This window comes from Acomys minous, assembly GCF_964271855.1.
Source record: "Acomys minous genome assembly, chromosome: 15".
NCBI lineage: Eukaryota > Metazoa > Chordata > Mammalia > Rodentia > Muridae > Acomys > Acomys minous.
This window is the reverse complement of record NC_140497.1, coordinates 60,436,963-60,452,809: the sequence shown is the minus strand read 5'-3', so window position 1 is coordinate 60,452,809 and position 15,847 is coordinate 60,436,963. Positions and strand designations below refer to the sequence as shown.

The window sequence follows — 15,847 nt, the reverse complement described above, 5'->3', positions numbered from 1 at the left end:
TGCACGTTCACGCCAGGCTCTAGGCAACTCCTGGCTTAGGCAGAATCCTAAGGGCCGAGTAGAACACCCACGCTCCTTTCCAGGCTAAGTTTTGACTAGGTTGCTCACTCTGTACTTTACAGTCGTTTTTTAAAGGAATTTTTCACTGCAGATATGTCACGAATATTAAATAAAGTCCCATGAGAACGTCTGGGGCTACATGACCCCAAAATGCCCCTTTATAAAAACAGCAGTGTGCTTCCTTCCTGCCTCTCTCCTCGGAGCTCCTCACCTTTCAAAAGGAGGTCAAATATAATCAGTTGCTCTTTTTTTTTTTTTTTCTGCAGAAGGAAATTAGAATTGTATTTCTCAGCATCCTGTTAAGAGGCTGGTTCCTGGAGTATGGGGATAGCGAAAGTAAGGTTATGCAGGAAATTAGAAACAAGAGCATCTTAGGGCTGAAAGGCCACCTTATCCTTGGGTGTCCCCGCCGACAACGGGACCTTCTACACCCCTACAATTGCTCCCAAGCTCTGCCCTTTTCTCCTCACCTTTTTAAACCGACAAATGAATCTCCGGGAAATGTTTCAGACTTTGCTGGGGTTTGGACGGCATTCTCCCCACCAAATCTTGGTGGAAGTAGCATCACTCTGATGCCCTGGGCATTGTGCACCAAACAGGAGCTCAACTAGGGAAGCGCCTCAACAGAGGGAGGATTGGGGGGAGGTCAGGAGAGCTGCACAAACGGGCTAGGTATACTGTGGCATCCCGGGCTGGCGACACAGAGGATGGTGTTGCCACCTCCGCCAACTTGACCGCTTTGATCTCAGGCTCTGGATGCTGACCCCTTTCGGCTCCCACCCAAGTTCTTTCACAGGTGGGAGTGGACCGCGAAGGTTTAATTCCGCTCTCCATCTTAGAGCCAACTAACTGCGTGGTGCCCTGAGTCAGATACCCAGCCAGGGAGCGTTTGCTAGGCGGCGGGGGCGGCAGTAGGTCCGGGTGACGCCAGGGAGCCGGGGCGGCGAGGTCACGCGCGGAGACCACGCCAGCCCAACCCACGTGTGCGCCAGATTTAAAAGTTGGTGGCGCGCGCAGATGGTCACTTCGGTGGGTGAGCTCGGTAAGAGGCGCACCAGGGAGACGCTGAGGGACAGCCAGAACAACGGCACAACGCAGGGTCTCTGGTCCCCAGTCCAGAGCCGCTTGGAGGTGAGGAAATGCTGCGAGCAGCGGGTCGCCGCCCAGGGCTGTCCGCAGAACAAGTGGCTGCCACGTCCGCATCCCCTCTCTTGTCACTGTTGCTGCTGCTCGCCTGCTGTGCAGACGCCTGCAGAGGTAAGACGCTATTTGCTTCAGGACCCCCTCAGTCTGCTGCTGCACCGGTTTCTCTCCGTTACCTTCGTTGCCTCTTCTCTGGGTTTCTAGAGCTCAGTTGTCACTGAAGTCATGCTCTGGCCCAAGACTACAGGCGCAGCCAGCTTGGGAAGGTGCAGGATGCACTGCAGATTTCAAAGCGGGGAGCTTTAAAAAAAAAACCACTTTTCCCTTTCATCGCAGTTACTGGAGGGAGTGGTAGTTGAAACAGAAGTCTGTTGCTCCCCTTGCCAAGGCGAGGTAAAAGTTGGGGTGCGCTGCGCATCCTGGGAGCTATTGAGTTACCAAGTGGAGGAGAGACTGGGTCCACAGGTTTTCAGGATTAGGGAGATCTCATCACAGAAAGTTGCAAGGCTTATCCTGATTTTCAGTGATGGGCATGTGGGCAGATGGGATCTGATAACAACAAAGATTTCCCCGAGCTTGGCTCCCAGGAAACACAGGAAAAGCAAGATCAGCGAGGGAGGTCTGAAGTCCCGGATGAGTGGCAGAGTAAAATGTGTTGCTTGAGTCTGGAAAGAACGAACTTTACTTACCGGGTAACCTGGGGAGTGTCATTCACTCTTGCATTCTGAGAGTCCTTCAAATTCCAAACGCTGCCTTGATACAAGCATGGATACTCCAGGTAGGCCCAGGTCAGCACAGCTGCAGAGTGCTTCTGGAACCTAGTCCTGTCAGAGATGGTCTTTTCCTTTTATAGCCTTCACTTCATTATTTTGACCTTTGTTCCTGAGACATTGCGGGAGTACAGGCTCCCACATTTGGAAAGCAAAGTGACAGGGACCGTGAGATAGCTCATCAGATAAAGGTGTCTACTGCCAAGCTTGAAGACCTGAGTTCGAGGCTGGGTATGCTGGAGTACACCTTTAAATCCAGCACTGGGGAGACAGAAGCAGACAGATCTCTGTAAGTTCGAGGCCAGCCTGGTCTACAAATAGAGTTCCAGGACAGCCAAGGCTATACAGAGAAACCCTGTCTCAAAAAACCAAAAAACAAACAAACAAACAAACAAAAACAAAAACCTGTGTTTGATCCCCCAGGATCCACAAGTTATCCTCTGAAAGAAAGAAAAACCAGATAGCAAGGTGGCAATGACGTGAGAGCATTAGTGATTCACCATGGCTTACTTATGTAAGCTAAATTAGAATTTTTCTCTTTTAAATATTTTATTGGAAATATTAGAATGATGATTTTATTTATCTTCTTAAGGAAGAAGATAATCATGGTTTTGTTTTCTTTCTTTCTTTTTTTTTTTTTAAGAAAGAAAGGTATATTTAATATGTTGCAAAGAAACAAACAGTCTGGCAACAGCACATAAACTACCTGAAGCTGGATGCTTATAGTCTAGTTGTATTTGTATTTATTTACTTTACGTACATAGGTGTTTTATCTGCATGTATGCTTGTGCAATGCATGTGTGCCTGGTGTCCTGGGAGGCCAAAGGAGGGTGTGGCATCCCCTGGGACTAGTGTTACAGATGGTGTGGGCTACCATGCACTTTCTGGGAATTGAACCTAGGCTCTTTGGAAGAACACACAGTGCTCTGAGCTGTGGAACCAGCCCTGATAGCTATAGTTTTAAAAAATAACTTGGCAGCAAACTGTCTCTGTCATTTTTTTAAATTAAATTTGGAAGCTGCTAACCTGCACTTCCTATTTACTCGGGTAATTAATTTTACTCCTTCTTAAGTCTCTGATGGGGTTGAAGACCAAATAGTTGAGTTTCACAATTAAGCCTAGTTGTTTAGGGGTTAAGATGTTTTTAGGTCTAGATAGATGTTTTAAGTTGATGTAAATGAGATATGATAGAGATTGAGTTATATTCAGGATTTTAGACTCACCGAGATAGAAAAAATGTTTTCTTCAAGGATGCCAAATACAAACAGTCAAAACACTATGCATGTAACAGGAATGTAATTCCTGAATGTTCTGTGGTTCTTCTTGCTGTGTGTAGGTTTATTTTTATATAGGTGTAATAATATAAATGTATATGTAAACATTTTTTAATTAATAAAAAAAAGAAAAATTATTTTCTTGGGGGAAAAGCTATGCTTTCCGTGCATGCTGCATGCAGTGGCTTCTGTAGCTGTGGGAAATGCCTGTCCTGGAGAACTGAGCAGACATCAGGGTCCTAAAAAAAAATAGATGAGCCTTCAGTTTTATTTTCAAAAGAGCAAATCGGCTGGCTGACCTATCACATCGTAAACATCCCTTCACTATTATGTAAGCACAAGGCTTCCCTCACTCTCGGGAAGGTCCCCGGCTGCCTCTCTTTTCGTCTTTCCTTCTCTCTCAGACATTAAAAAAACAAATCATTTCTTTAAAAATGTAGTGGGGTGGGAGATTGAGCAGCCAATGTAGTATTTATTAGTCCCCAAGCTCCTAAACATGGGGGGGGGGGAAGGGGGCAGGGACATGCATGGCATCCCCAAGCAGAAGTGCGAGGTCATCTAACCGTAGCAATGAGTACATAGATGTACCTAGATGTTATCTAAAAGGACAAAAGACATGTCATAAAACCGGAAGAAAGCAAGTGTCAGCAAGTGTGGCGTCTTTATCAAAAAGGAAAAAGGCTATTGGTACACCAGGTACACAAGATGGTGAGATGACAGAGGCCAGGCAGACTTCCTGAGTGGAAACAGTTTACTCAGAGAACATATTGGAAGAGGGAAATTTCTCACAAAGAGACACATCCTTGGTGTGTCTGCCCAGCACTCGGTTACGCCTGTTCCGATGAAGAGATCAAATGGTCAGGGCTAACTTAATGCGCGCCTTTTTCTACCCAGGCCTCTGGTTCATTGGCTGGTTCCTGGTATTTGGTTCGCAGTAGCTGTCTCTCCCATGTTAACTCTGCAGGGAAGTGTTTGCAAGGCCAGCCTCGGTGCTACCTTTAGAAATAATCAGGATCTGTTGTCTTACATGGTGTTTAAACAGAAACAAATACCCCGATAAGAATGAGCAAAGGCTGCCATTTTCATGGTGTAGAAGAAAAGAGAGGAATTGGTTTTGGAAGATACAGAGAACGGTGCAAGTGCCAGTTTCTGCAACTGTGTGTGAAGCCCACATCCAAGGTGACATGGGTTGGGCACGCCTCCTAAGCTCATGTTGGAAATGTTGGTTCTCAGTGTGGTAACACTGGGAGACAATGAACCTTTGAGAAGCAGGGTTAGTGGGACATTCGGTAGGAGACTGGGGACACTGCCCTGAGAAGAGATTAAAGGAGTTCCCTTGGGGATTCTGGTTCCAGGGAGAGTGGGTTATTATAAGATTCAGATTGGTTCCTCCCTGCCCTCTGGCTTTCTCTCTCATTACACAATCACTCTAGCAGGTCCTCTATCCCCCCCCCCCCCCAGGCCCTCAGCAAAGGCTGACGCTTGGACATGCAGTCTCCAAAACTGTGAACTAACTACACCTCCTTTCTTTACAGTTTACCCAGCAGAAACCATACTAACACACCAAGTGGCTTAAGAGGGCCAGTCTAACAAACAGTCAGAAAGAGGGAGAGAAAAGCAATGTTTATGTTCAGTCAGAAGGTATTAGCTCATTTCTATCAGCTGTAGAAGACATTTTGGTTTAGGTCCCTGAGCCTGAGCTTCTGTGTTTTGCAGAAGAGCCACAAAGCATCCCCCCCCTCCCTCTTCCTTTATGACATAAGTGGTTAGAACAGCCAAGCACATGGCAATTTCTAAGTGGCTCATGGGAGCTTGGGGTTCTCAAGGAGCCAAACTCCCAGTGCTCTTGGTGAGGAGGTCTGACCCTAATGCAGGACAGTGGAGTTGGAAAATGTCACTTTGTCCTGGGGTGGGTAAGGGCTGGGGATGTAAAACTGAACTCTTTAAACAAATATGCTGGTGTTGAAGAGATGCCTTAGTGGCTAAAAGCATGTGTTGCTCGTGCAGAGGACCCGAGTTCTGTTCCCAAACACCTACATGGAATCTTGCAATTGTCTGTAACTGCACTTCTGTGGGATCTGATGCTCTCTTCTGGCATTCTCTGGTGCAAGACATGTGCGTAGTGCACATATATGCATGCAGACAAATAATCAAACATATAAAATAAAGATAAATACATCTCACTTGGTAAGGTCTCCAGGTACTTTATATGAAGATTTGAAACCACAGGTTAATCAGTTCCCACAGGCAGAAAGAGCTGAGACTGTTTCTCACGGGCAACTGTGGCCTGACCTGCATGTTTGTGGTATGGCGAGCAATTTATCATTGAAGACTGTGAAGGACTTTCCCATGAAGGCAGGGTTCGTAAAAAAGGGGTTCCACCAGGTTCTGAACCTAACCAACTCTTTATATGATGCTTCTAAGTTGTTTCTAAAACTTACTGCCCCCAGGAAGTTGTGGCATTGTTAGTGAAAGGTCTAGAATGTGCATAGCCCTTCATTCGAGCCTCAGTGCATGCACACATGTGCATGTACACACACACACACCCCAGAATCAGATCAACAACACAGAAAATGCAGTTCATTGTGACTGTTACTATAACTTAAATAATCACAAAAGCCTGCTAAAACTGCTAGGCAATACTGACTACAGAGTATTAGAATTAACAGAGCTAGAGCTTATCTGAGTCTCTAGTCAGCCAGAGATGTATGGCAGTCTGCATCCTAGCCAGGCATAGAGGTATACACCTGTAATTCCAGCACTCGGGAAACTGAGGCAGGAGATTGTGACTTGTGGGTAGCTTGGGAGATAAAGTGGTCCTATGTCCAAAACAAAACTGATCCCGTGCTTTCTGCTACCTATTTACTTAGGTGGCCTTAGGCAAACTCCCTTGCTTGTTTTCTTGTAACGAATTAGGAATTAGGAACAACAACCACAACAATGCCGGTGTGGGACGTTTGGTGTGAGGATTAAGGATATAATATACGTGAAGTGCTTATCACAGCTTTGCATGTACTTTTGGATTGATTCCTCTTTCAAAGAAGTTGGATAAAGCTACTATGAGCAGCCAGATATATACATTTTTATGTAAAGATAATTCATTCTTTGGTAATTGTGGCTTTTTATGTAAGGTCAAATGTTGACATCTAGTTGAATTAGCTTGGTAATAATTTGTAGCAAAAAATGGCAGCTAGAATCAGAAAAGGACTTGCATAAGATAATTAATTTGAACTATAAATATAACATGATAACATTAACTCATTTTCAAAACTTTCTTTTTAGGTGTGCCAATATCACCCCAAAGATTACAGCCAGAACAAGAACTACAAATGTGGAATGAGGTAAAAAGTTATTCTTGAAAAAGTTATTGAAAACCTCACTCTTTAAAATTATTATGATAAAGTGAAGTAGTGTAATTGAACTTTTGGGAAAACTGTGACATCGTAGTAGTTAAGAGTGTTTTATTGAAATAAAAGAGCAGGATATGGTGAGGCACACCTATAATTCTAGCATTTAGGAGGCTGAGACATGATCTGCAAGTTTGAGACTAAACTGAGGTACATAATGAATTTAAGGTCAGCCTGATATATAGATTTATAGCCCCCCCTTCTCTCTCTCTCTCTCTCTCTCTCTCTCTCTCTCTCTCTCTCTCTCTCTCGTGTGTGTGTGTGTGTGTGTGTGTGTGTATCCTATCTCAGGAAATGCTAAAATAAAGAAGGAAAGATAAAAGGAAATGATAAAGTAAATGATAAAACTTAGAAGGCAGAAACAAGTTTAAAAATAGGATAATTATAATAAATGTGAATGTGCTAAAACATAACCCTTAAAGACATGGATTCTCAAATTGGATTTGTGGTCTAGTTGTTAAGGACCTAGGAACAATTATCTACTAGAAGTCACACCCAAGGACTGAAGATGCAGCTCAGTGGTTGAATACTTGCCTAGCGTGCGTGAGGCCCTAGTCGAATCCCTAGTGTACCCTTCCGTCTTCCACACGCACAAGAATCACAGAAAACGTGGGGAGGGATTTAAGTATGGAGGGGTGGAAATGACATATACAGCAAACATGAACTAAAAGAAAACTGGGGTTGTAGTCTGAGTAGCTAATGAGACAAAACTCAAATAAGCACGCTATTAAAACAGACAAGTAACCACCTATATACTTATAAAAGATGGGCAAGAAAGTGTAGCCATCATTACTAACACACCAATGAGTCAGCCTCAAATTCTACCAGTCTAACAACTGGTAGTAAATCATAGGAAAAATGAGAATTAAAAAAAATGTGAAGCCAGGCGTGGTGGCGCACACCTTTGGTCCTAGCACTTGGGAGGGAGAAGCAGGAGGATCTCTGTGAGTCCAAGGTCAGCCTGGTCTACAAAGCAAGTCCAGGACAACCAGGGTTATATTACACAGAGAAACTCTGTCTCGAAAGAACAAACAAATAACTCAAACCAAACCAAACCAAACCAAACCAAACCAAACCAAACCAAACAACCAAACACAAACAAGCAAACCCTGGAATGTGTTAGCTTAGGAAGGAAGGGCTGGATCATAAATTAGAAAAGACCCAGTAGATTTTTCTAATCATAATGCAATACAATAAGAAAATAACAAATTCATGACTTAAACATCCCATTTGTTTGGGAAATAAGTAGCATTTTTTGCAAATAGCCCTAGAACAAAAGGGAAATTACACTTAGAATTTAATGACAAAACGTTACAAATCAAAATTTGCAGGCTATAGCTGAGACTGCAGAGACCATTGTGCCTTTGTTATAAAACCCTAAAAGTATAAACTGTGTGCAAGACTGCCTGCGCTCCAGAAGATAGGTCTACACCTTTGCACATCCCGGCAGCGCTGAGTGGACACAGATATTTTACAAAGAGCACATAAGGTTGGGAGGGGACGTGGTAGGGAGAGACAGAGGGAGAGGAGGGAACACGGTGGCTTTGATCGGAACACATTATATGTGCATTATGAAAATGTCACATTTTAAAAGGCCCTGAAGTTCGAATTTCTTTGTGTCGTTGGCCAAAGCCTGGGTTCTGCCTTACGCAGTCAATGTGTCGTAAGTTTCTCTGCAATAGAAAACTATTCTATAGTTCACACGTCTGCCCGTAACCTAGCTGAGGGAGTTCTTTTTCTGTCTTGCTAAGAGTTTTGTTAATGTTTGATTTCAAGCTTAATCAAATACTCTCACAGAGTTCATTTGAGAGCAGCAGTGATCTTTTTTCTCCTGTTCTCCGTGATGCTGAAGAATTGCAGTAATTAAGTTTCTTGCTGTTGAAATGTTAGAACCGATATAAGAGTTCACAAGATTTGGGGGTATAATACCAATATGTCAGACTCATTAGCATTTCTTTTCACTAAAAGAATGTAACATAATGACATAGTTTAAAATATAATTGGCTTTCTGAACCCGTGAGTTAGTTCTACATCTGTAGATTCAACCAGCTATGGGTTGAAAATATTTAGTGGTGAAAAACTGTATCTTTTCTAAGTGTATACAGGACCTTTCAGTTGTTATGTCCTAAATGGTACAAGTTAAAGGCTATCTACCTAGCACTCCCACTGCATTAATATTACAAATAGTTCAGAGATGATTTAAAGGATACAGGAGGATGTGGGTTATATTCAAGTATTACACTGCTTTGTTTAAGGAACATGAGCGCCTATGGGTTTTAGTATCTCAGGGAGTGCTGAAGCCAATCCCTGCAGGTACTGAGAGACAACTGTGCATCATCCGCAATGACAATAAGAAGTGATAAATAGTAAATGTACAGTAGGTTTATGGAGGAAAAAGTAAGTGATAATAAAAGATGACCATGTGCCAGGTGTGGTGGTGCACGCCTTTAATCCCTGCAGTCGGGAGGCAGAGGCAGGTGGATCGCTGTGAGTTCGAGGCCAGCCTGGTCTACAAACTGAGTCCAGGACAGCCATGTCTACACAGAGGAACCCTGTCTCAAAAAACAAAAGCAACAACAAAAAGAAAGAAAGAAAGAAAGAAAGAAAGAAAGATGGCCATGTGCCTGGATGGAGAGACATCTTTCTTTCAATGGAGCAATTGTGTGTGTGTATGAGAGTGTATGCTGCATGTGTGTGTGTGTGTGTGTGTGTGTGTGTGTGTGTGTGTGTGTGTTGTTCTTAGGAGCTGTCTGTGTGTGAGTGTCTGCTGTGTGTGTGTGTGTGTTGTTCCTTAGGAACTGTCTGTGTGTGAGTGTGTGTGTATGGGGTGTGTGTGTGTGTGTGTGTGTGTGTGTGTGTGTGTGTGTCTCACAGGGATCTGGGGTTCACAAACAAGGCTGGACTGGATGATTGGTTACCCCCCCAGCACCTCCCGTCTCTGCTTCCCCAATGCTGGTTTCAAGCATGATGTTCTTTTATGTGAGTGTTGGGAATCCAGCTCAGGTCCTCCTCTAAGCACTTTACCCACAGGATTCAGAATAATTCATTAAATATATTAAAAATACCAAATTAAACCAAGTGAATCAAAGCAAAGCACATAAAACCAGTGTGGTTTTATTTAGGACAGTTCCATTTCTTTTTCTTTTTCTTTTTTTTTTTTTTTTTAAGGGGAACATATAAAATAAACCTAACATTGACATGAGAAATAAATATGTACAAATTCTGAGGACATTTTAAATACAAGGAGCTTAAAGGTGAGAACCATCTGCTCCTGCTTAAAAGGACTGCTATAAACCCACAGTATTTTATAGTTTGAAAAGTCAGATAATGACTCAAAAATAAAGGCATGAAGCATGGAATAGAAACTAGAGCTTGGAGCGCTGCCGTTTCAGGAACTCAGTTAGTGTCTTACTGCAAGCTTCTGCGGCAACCAAGAGCTCCCGCCGCCCACCACCACCACCACCACCACCACCACCACCACCACCACCACCATTACCATGGTGAGCAGAGCTCAGATGCTGCAGGAAGGGTGGTGGTGGGAAATTACTTTTGTTCCCTTAACTCCCTCGTCATGACTGACACCAGTGTCTTCCAGACAGACAGTCATGGTGATGATCCGCTCTTGAATTCCTTCTCAGCCTGCTTTCCCTTCTCCACGCCTTTGCAGATGCCTCACAGTTCACACCTAAAACAGACACACTTGCATTCTACGCTCCTCAGATTTTCTTTCTTCCTGATCTGTTTGCTTATTTATTTGTTGCAGTGCTGGGGATTCCGCTCAGAACACTAAGCATGTTAAACAAGTGCTGGACTCCTGGATTATGTACCCGGCTACATCATTTTCTAAAAGTCTGGTTGCGTGTGTGTGTGTGTGTGTGTGTGTGTGTGTGTGTGTGTGTGTGTGTGTCGGGGTGGGGGGTGGGTGTTGTGGGATGGTGGTTGGGGAAACCAGACCTCCAGGCAGAATAGCAGAATAGACACACACATGAACAGCACTGCAAGAAGGAAAAGAACAGGTTGAAACTGACTCACTGTATCCAGAGACATAAATTCAACACTCTATACAAAGGCGGTATGAGGGGAATTAAAGACCCAAATATAATAGGTAAATCATAGAGGAATAGGAGAGATAGATGTACCTTTGTGAGTGAGGATCAGGGGAAACTTCTCAAACAGAACTTCAAATGCCCCAGCAACCTCCTCTCCTGAGAACAAAGTCCCAGGGAGTTTTTCCCAGGCAGAGGACAGAACGGCTGTGTGAGAGACTGGCTGTGGCTCTGTTTGTAGTGGAGAGAATTAAGTGGGACCCCACAATCTGTCCATCACTGGAAAGTGGGTAGGCAATACGTCGTCATGCACAGTCTAGAAGGCTGTGCAGGGGGTAGAAGCCACATATTACATGTCCACTTAGCACCACAAATAGATCTCTAACCAGCATGTTAAGTGGAAAGTAAACTAAAGACCTTAAGGAGGTCCCATGCATGCAGAGAGAACAGATTTTACAAGAACATATACAAATGAAAGGTGCACATCAGATACTTCAGAAGAGTTGTATGGTGGCGCACTTCTTTAATCCCAGCACTCAGGAGGCAGAGGCAGGCGGATCGCTGTGAGTTCGAGGCCAGCCTGGTCTACAAAGTGAGTCCAGGACAGCCATGGCTACACAGAGAGACCCTGTCTCAAAAAAAAAAAAAACAACAACAAAACAAAACCAAAAAACCAGTTGTCTATAAGGGGATGGAGTGATGATAATAAAGAGGAATATTACAAACAAGGCTAATGGTTGTGGTGTGCTTCAAGGTGGTGAGAACACTTTTTTGTGTCTAGGCCATACACACACACACCACAACAAAGTATATAAGGGAAAAAAATCAAATAAATGGTAAGTACCAAGTACCCAACATTCTTTAACAGTACAAAGATTCATGAAATCTGTCAAAAACATCTCTGCTTCAGTAGATCATTAAAGATCACGGGAAAAACATAAAGCAAGGTGAATAATTGAAATAATTCATACTAATGTACTATATGGAAATTTTGTTTTAGCTTGAAATGATCTCTTTCTGTGAATAGCTTTAAAAATATTTTAGGTTGTAATGCTAGGAAGAAGACGTTATGCAAACATTGTTCTTTTATGGGAAGTGATATTTAAAGACGTCAACATGCTAGCCAAGAATGAAAGCATATAATTGTCATACCAGTACTCAAAAGGCAATTTCAAAACCAGCTTGGTCTGTACAGTAAGACCCTGTACCTCTACCCACCCTCCAACAAAACAAACCCTAACAAAAACAGTGAGCAGTAGGTGATCTGCAAAGAAGACAAAAGACAGCTTTTTTTTTTTTCTGCTAGAGAGGCTGAGACACCGGAAGCATGTACTTTCCCAGCCATGTGCAGAGGCCTGTCCATTGCAGATTCACCAGCAGACCGTGCAGAGTTCTGAACGGCCATTAGTGGCCCTAGAAATCATTGGAGCTATTGGCTGAGGAAAGGCGCCAAATGTTTACAGAAATGGCAGGGGGGTGAGTGGGGAAAGAGAGCAAAGCCCGGAAGCTTCACAACAATCTCCTAATTGGGTTCATTAGCTCTGTGAAATGTCTGGGTTGTTTTTTTTAAGGAGTTGGACACGCTGGTCGGTTAGCAGAGGGGCAAGACTCCCCGTTCCTTGACACGAGCCACCTCAGATATATGGACAGCTTGTTTTGTAGGAAGGAGAGTCAATATGAAAAGAAGAAGTTGACAAGCTAGCCACATGTGCTAACATACAATTGTAATGTCAGTATTAGGCCAGCAGTGTTCTTGGCCAGTCAATGGCTTCAGGTCTCCCTGCACCATGAACAATTCAGTAGAAGCCATTTTTCTCCCAGCCTACCAAAGCAAAGACTGTGTATTTGGAGACAATGGTGCTCTGTACCAGTCAACGTCCATGCCTTCAGTTAACATCTCTTTTTGCATTTTTTCCAAAAACCCAATTCAATTCAAGAACTTTTATTTAACACTGATTCTGATCGAGTTAAATACAATATAACTCTTGACTCATAAAGCTTCTCTCTCTCTGTCTCTCTCTCTGTCTCTCTCTGCCTCTCTCTCTCTCTCTCTCTCTCTCTCTCTCTCTCTCTCTCTCTCTCTCTCTCTCTCTGTGTGTGTGTGTGTGTGTGTGTGTGTGTGTGTGTGTGTGTGTGTGTGTGTGAATATACTGGTGATACACAGAGATGACAGGTCCCATGAGCCGATGGCGACAGACACCAAGGTCATGCTTTTCTGCTCTAGCTCAGGCCCTTGCTGTCCTCTAAGCTAAAGATTCCTATATTTCAGGATGCTGTGAAGTTGGAAGCAACAAAAAGCTTGAGAAGTAACCGCTGAGACCCGCAACTCCCCCCTCAGTCTAGCATGAGAATACAATTTCACTTAAGTAGCCCAATAAAGAATTCTGACACTGGATGGGGCTCTGAGGTGCTATGCCATAAAGAGGATTTAACCGAAACTACTCCAGACACACAGACATGAGTGCTATTAATTTTTTTCTGGTCTCATTTTGAAAGGCCACCACCAAAGAAGTGTATATGCCGTAAACCCTGCAGACACCCAGCTTAGGGCTTGACTTCCCGGCAGAACTTTTTTTATGATTCTTATAAATCTCTGCTTGTATTTTATTGTTTGTTTATGACACTCTCACTAAGGAGTCTGGGCTGGTCTAGAACTTGTGATGCTCCTGCTTCAGGCTCCCAAGTGCTGGGATTATTGGCCCCTGTGTACTATAGGGTAAAACCTCTAACATTGCCTCTTTAGAATCAAGAGGAACCCATAGCTAACCATAGTTGAGTAAGCGTTCACTAGGAGATGGAAATCTATGACTTCTGTTGTCCTAAGACTTGGGTGAATATGCTGTGTGCCATTCAGTTACCAGGCTAACTGAGGTGGCAGCAGAGTCATGTCTAATAAGGAACCGTATAGCAACCAATGGCACTCCTTTAATTTGAGGCTTTGGGGGCGGGGTCATGTTCTCAGTCTTCTCAGGCTGAGTGACTTCAGGCCTCTTGCCTTTATATCAGGGTTTGAGGAACCTCTGTGCACTCTGATGACCGTTACTGGCTAGTGATGGGGACATGTATTCCAATGGCTGCGAATGAGTCTTGGAAAAATCCCAGTTCCGGGACTTTCTTTCTCTTCCTCCGTTCTTTGACACTCCTCCCTCCTTCTTTCTCTTTTCCCCTTTTCTCTTCCTTCCTTTCCCTTCTACACGGTTTCACTGTGCAGCACAGCCTTGAATCTACTGTGCAGTCCAACCTGGACTTAGAACAATCCCCCTGCCTCAGACAGGGGCTAATGGGCGTATTCTACCGTGCCCAGCACCTGGGACTGTCTTATAAGGTTTTAGAGTCTCCTGCTCTCTGCTCTTAGGTTCAAGCCTGCCATGGCTCCTTGGCTGCTGTCTATATTCATTATGTAGTGGTTCCATAACGTCTGCTTTCTCTTCCATTTCTAGGGTGTAACTCATGTCTTTGCCCTCTACAGATTAATGCAGCTTGCTCCTCCTTCCTGCCAATGGATTCCCAGCCTCAGGTAATGTAATCTAGAGGTGTTTCAGGATGATGTGCACATTTTCCTGTGCTTAAAGATCTCCATTTCTCCCTGTGAGCTTGTTTGAACTCACTGAAAGACTTGTCACATATTAGATGCTACGGCATTAGTTATCTTCAGGTAACGTCAGCGCTGTGAGGTCGTCCCGTAAAAGGCTAGTCTTTCACCATTGAGTGAAGTAAATTTCTTTTGGAAATTGTGAACTATTAAAATGCTGGTTTCAAAATCAAATTTTGTTTTAAAAGTGCTATACCTAGTAACTAAAAAAGCTAATTTGGATATTGTTTTAGATCTAGTAGCATGTGTCTTAGCACCAGAATCAAGCTTTCTGGAAGGGCTCAGGCAGTGGCACAGGGTCTCCCTCCAGAGCTGACGAAGGCACCACGTGAGTACAGCTGACCAGCATGCTAGCACATACGACAAAGGGCTGAATTGTGCATGCTCAATTTCCTGCTTCCTGATTTCCAGGAGGAAGTTCACTTCTTTTCCCATAGGGGGAGAGAGGAGGAGGAGGAGGTGCTAGGCTAGCTCCTCAACACGGAGAAAGGAGAAACAGGAAGTGTGTTACCTTTCCGCAGTTCCGTACTGTTTCACCTGTAGGTCTGAGTTCAAGGACCCAGAGTTCACCTTACTAACTTCACTTTCTTAGTCAACACCTCCAGGATCCTGGACAGAAACTAATATGCCTCATCCACATCCTCTGGCCAAGACCAAATGACTGTTCCTATGGTCTTCCACACGGTGATCCAGGCAGGAATGGAGAGGCAACCTTGGGTTCTGTCATTTCCTGGGTGCCAAGTTTCCCCTGCCAGAAGTTAAAGGGTTTGCTGGGGCTTAGGGACACAAGATCTTTCAACAATGTCTAAAATTCATACTTTCAAACCCAATTTCCTCTTTAGTTACTTTCTCACTGCTGTGGAAAAAAAAAAAGAGCCCAACAGAAGCAACTTAAGTGTGGGAAGGGTTTTTGTTTTTTTGTTTTTGTTTTTCTCACGGTTTTGGAGAGTACAGCCCATCACGACAGGGAAAACACGGTGGCAGAGCAGGGGGCTGGCTGGTCATATTGCATCAGTACACAGGAAACGGACAAGGACAGGAAGTGGGTCCAGACTAAAGAGCCTCAAGGCCCATCCACAGTGACCCACCTCCTCCAATAAAAACTCCACCGCCCAAAGGCGCCACAGACTCCCCCCCAAAAGTGCCACAAACTGGGGCCCACGTGTTCAAACATGTGAATCTCTGGTAGACCTGTTCAAACCACAAGAAGCATTATCAGGTGAATGATCTGGGGTATTAGTGTGTAAGTCTTCCTGTTAAATACGTTTTTTTTTTTAAAAAAACAACCATATCCAGAGAGTACTGTGGATATAGAAATCATTCTGAAGCTGCCCTTAAGGAATTGTTGAGAACAATGGCTTCTTACCCAGCAGAGCTAGAGAAAAATGCATTTACTTTGAAATGTTTCCAGTGCTATTGCCAGACCCATCCAGCAGAAACAACCTACATGTATAAATATAGTCTTCTTCAGCTGAGATGCAGCTTTGACATGGGCCATAGCTAAATATCTTCTTTTTGTTACTTTGGGTTTTGCTGCATTTCTATATGGGCTGTT

General features: G+C 43.8%; 1 protein-coding gene across 4 annotated transcripts in view; it reads left to right on the top strand.

Annotated features, from left to right (window-relative positions):
• Window positions 1–516: 516 nt before the first annotated feature.
• Window positions 517–15,847, top strand: part of NMU (neuromedin U) — a 28,792-nt gene continuing 13,461 nt past the window's right edge. Inside the window, exons 1-3 of one of the 4 annotated variants that reach the window (XM_084759350.1) lie at window positions 517–1,317; window positions 6,530–6,588; window positions 14,170–14,217. In XM_084759350.1, coding sequence (XP_084615476.1) covers window positions 1,200–1,317; window positions 6,530–6,588; window positions 14,170–14,217 — 225 coding nt within the window. In that variant the 5' untranslated portion in view covers window positions 517–1,199. Of the gene's footprint in view, window positions 1,318–1,843; window positions 1,982–5,299; window positions 5,363–6,529; window positions 6,589–14,169; window positions 14,218–15,847 lie in introns of those variants that run through there. The other 3 variants (XM_084759351.1, XM_084759353.1, XM_084759352.1) reach the window with 3 other exon arrangements.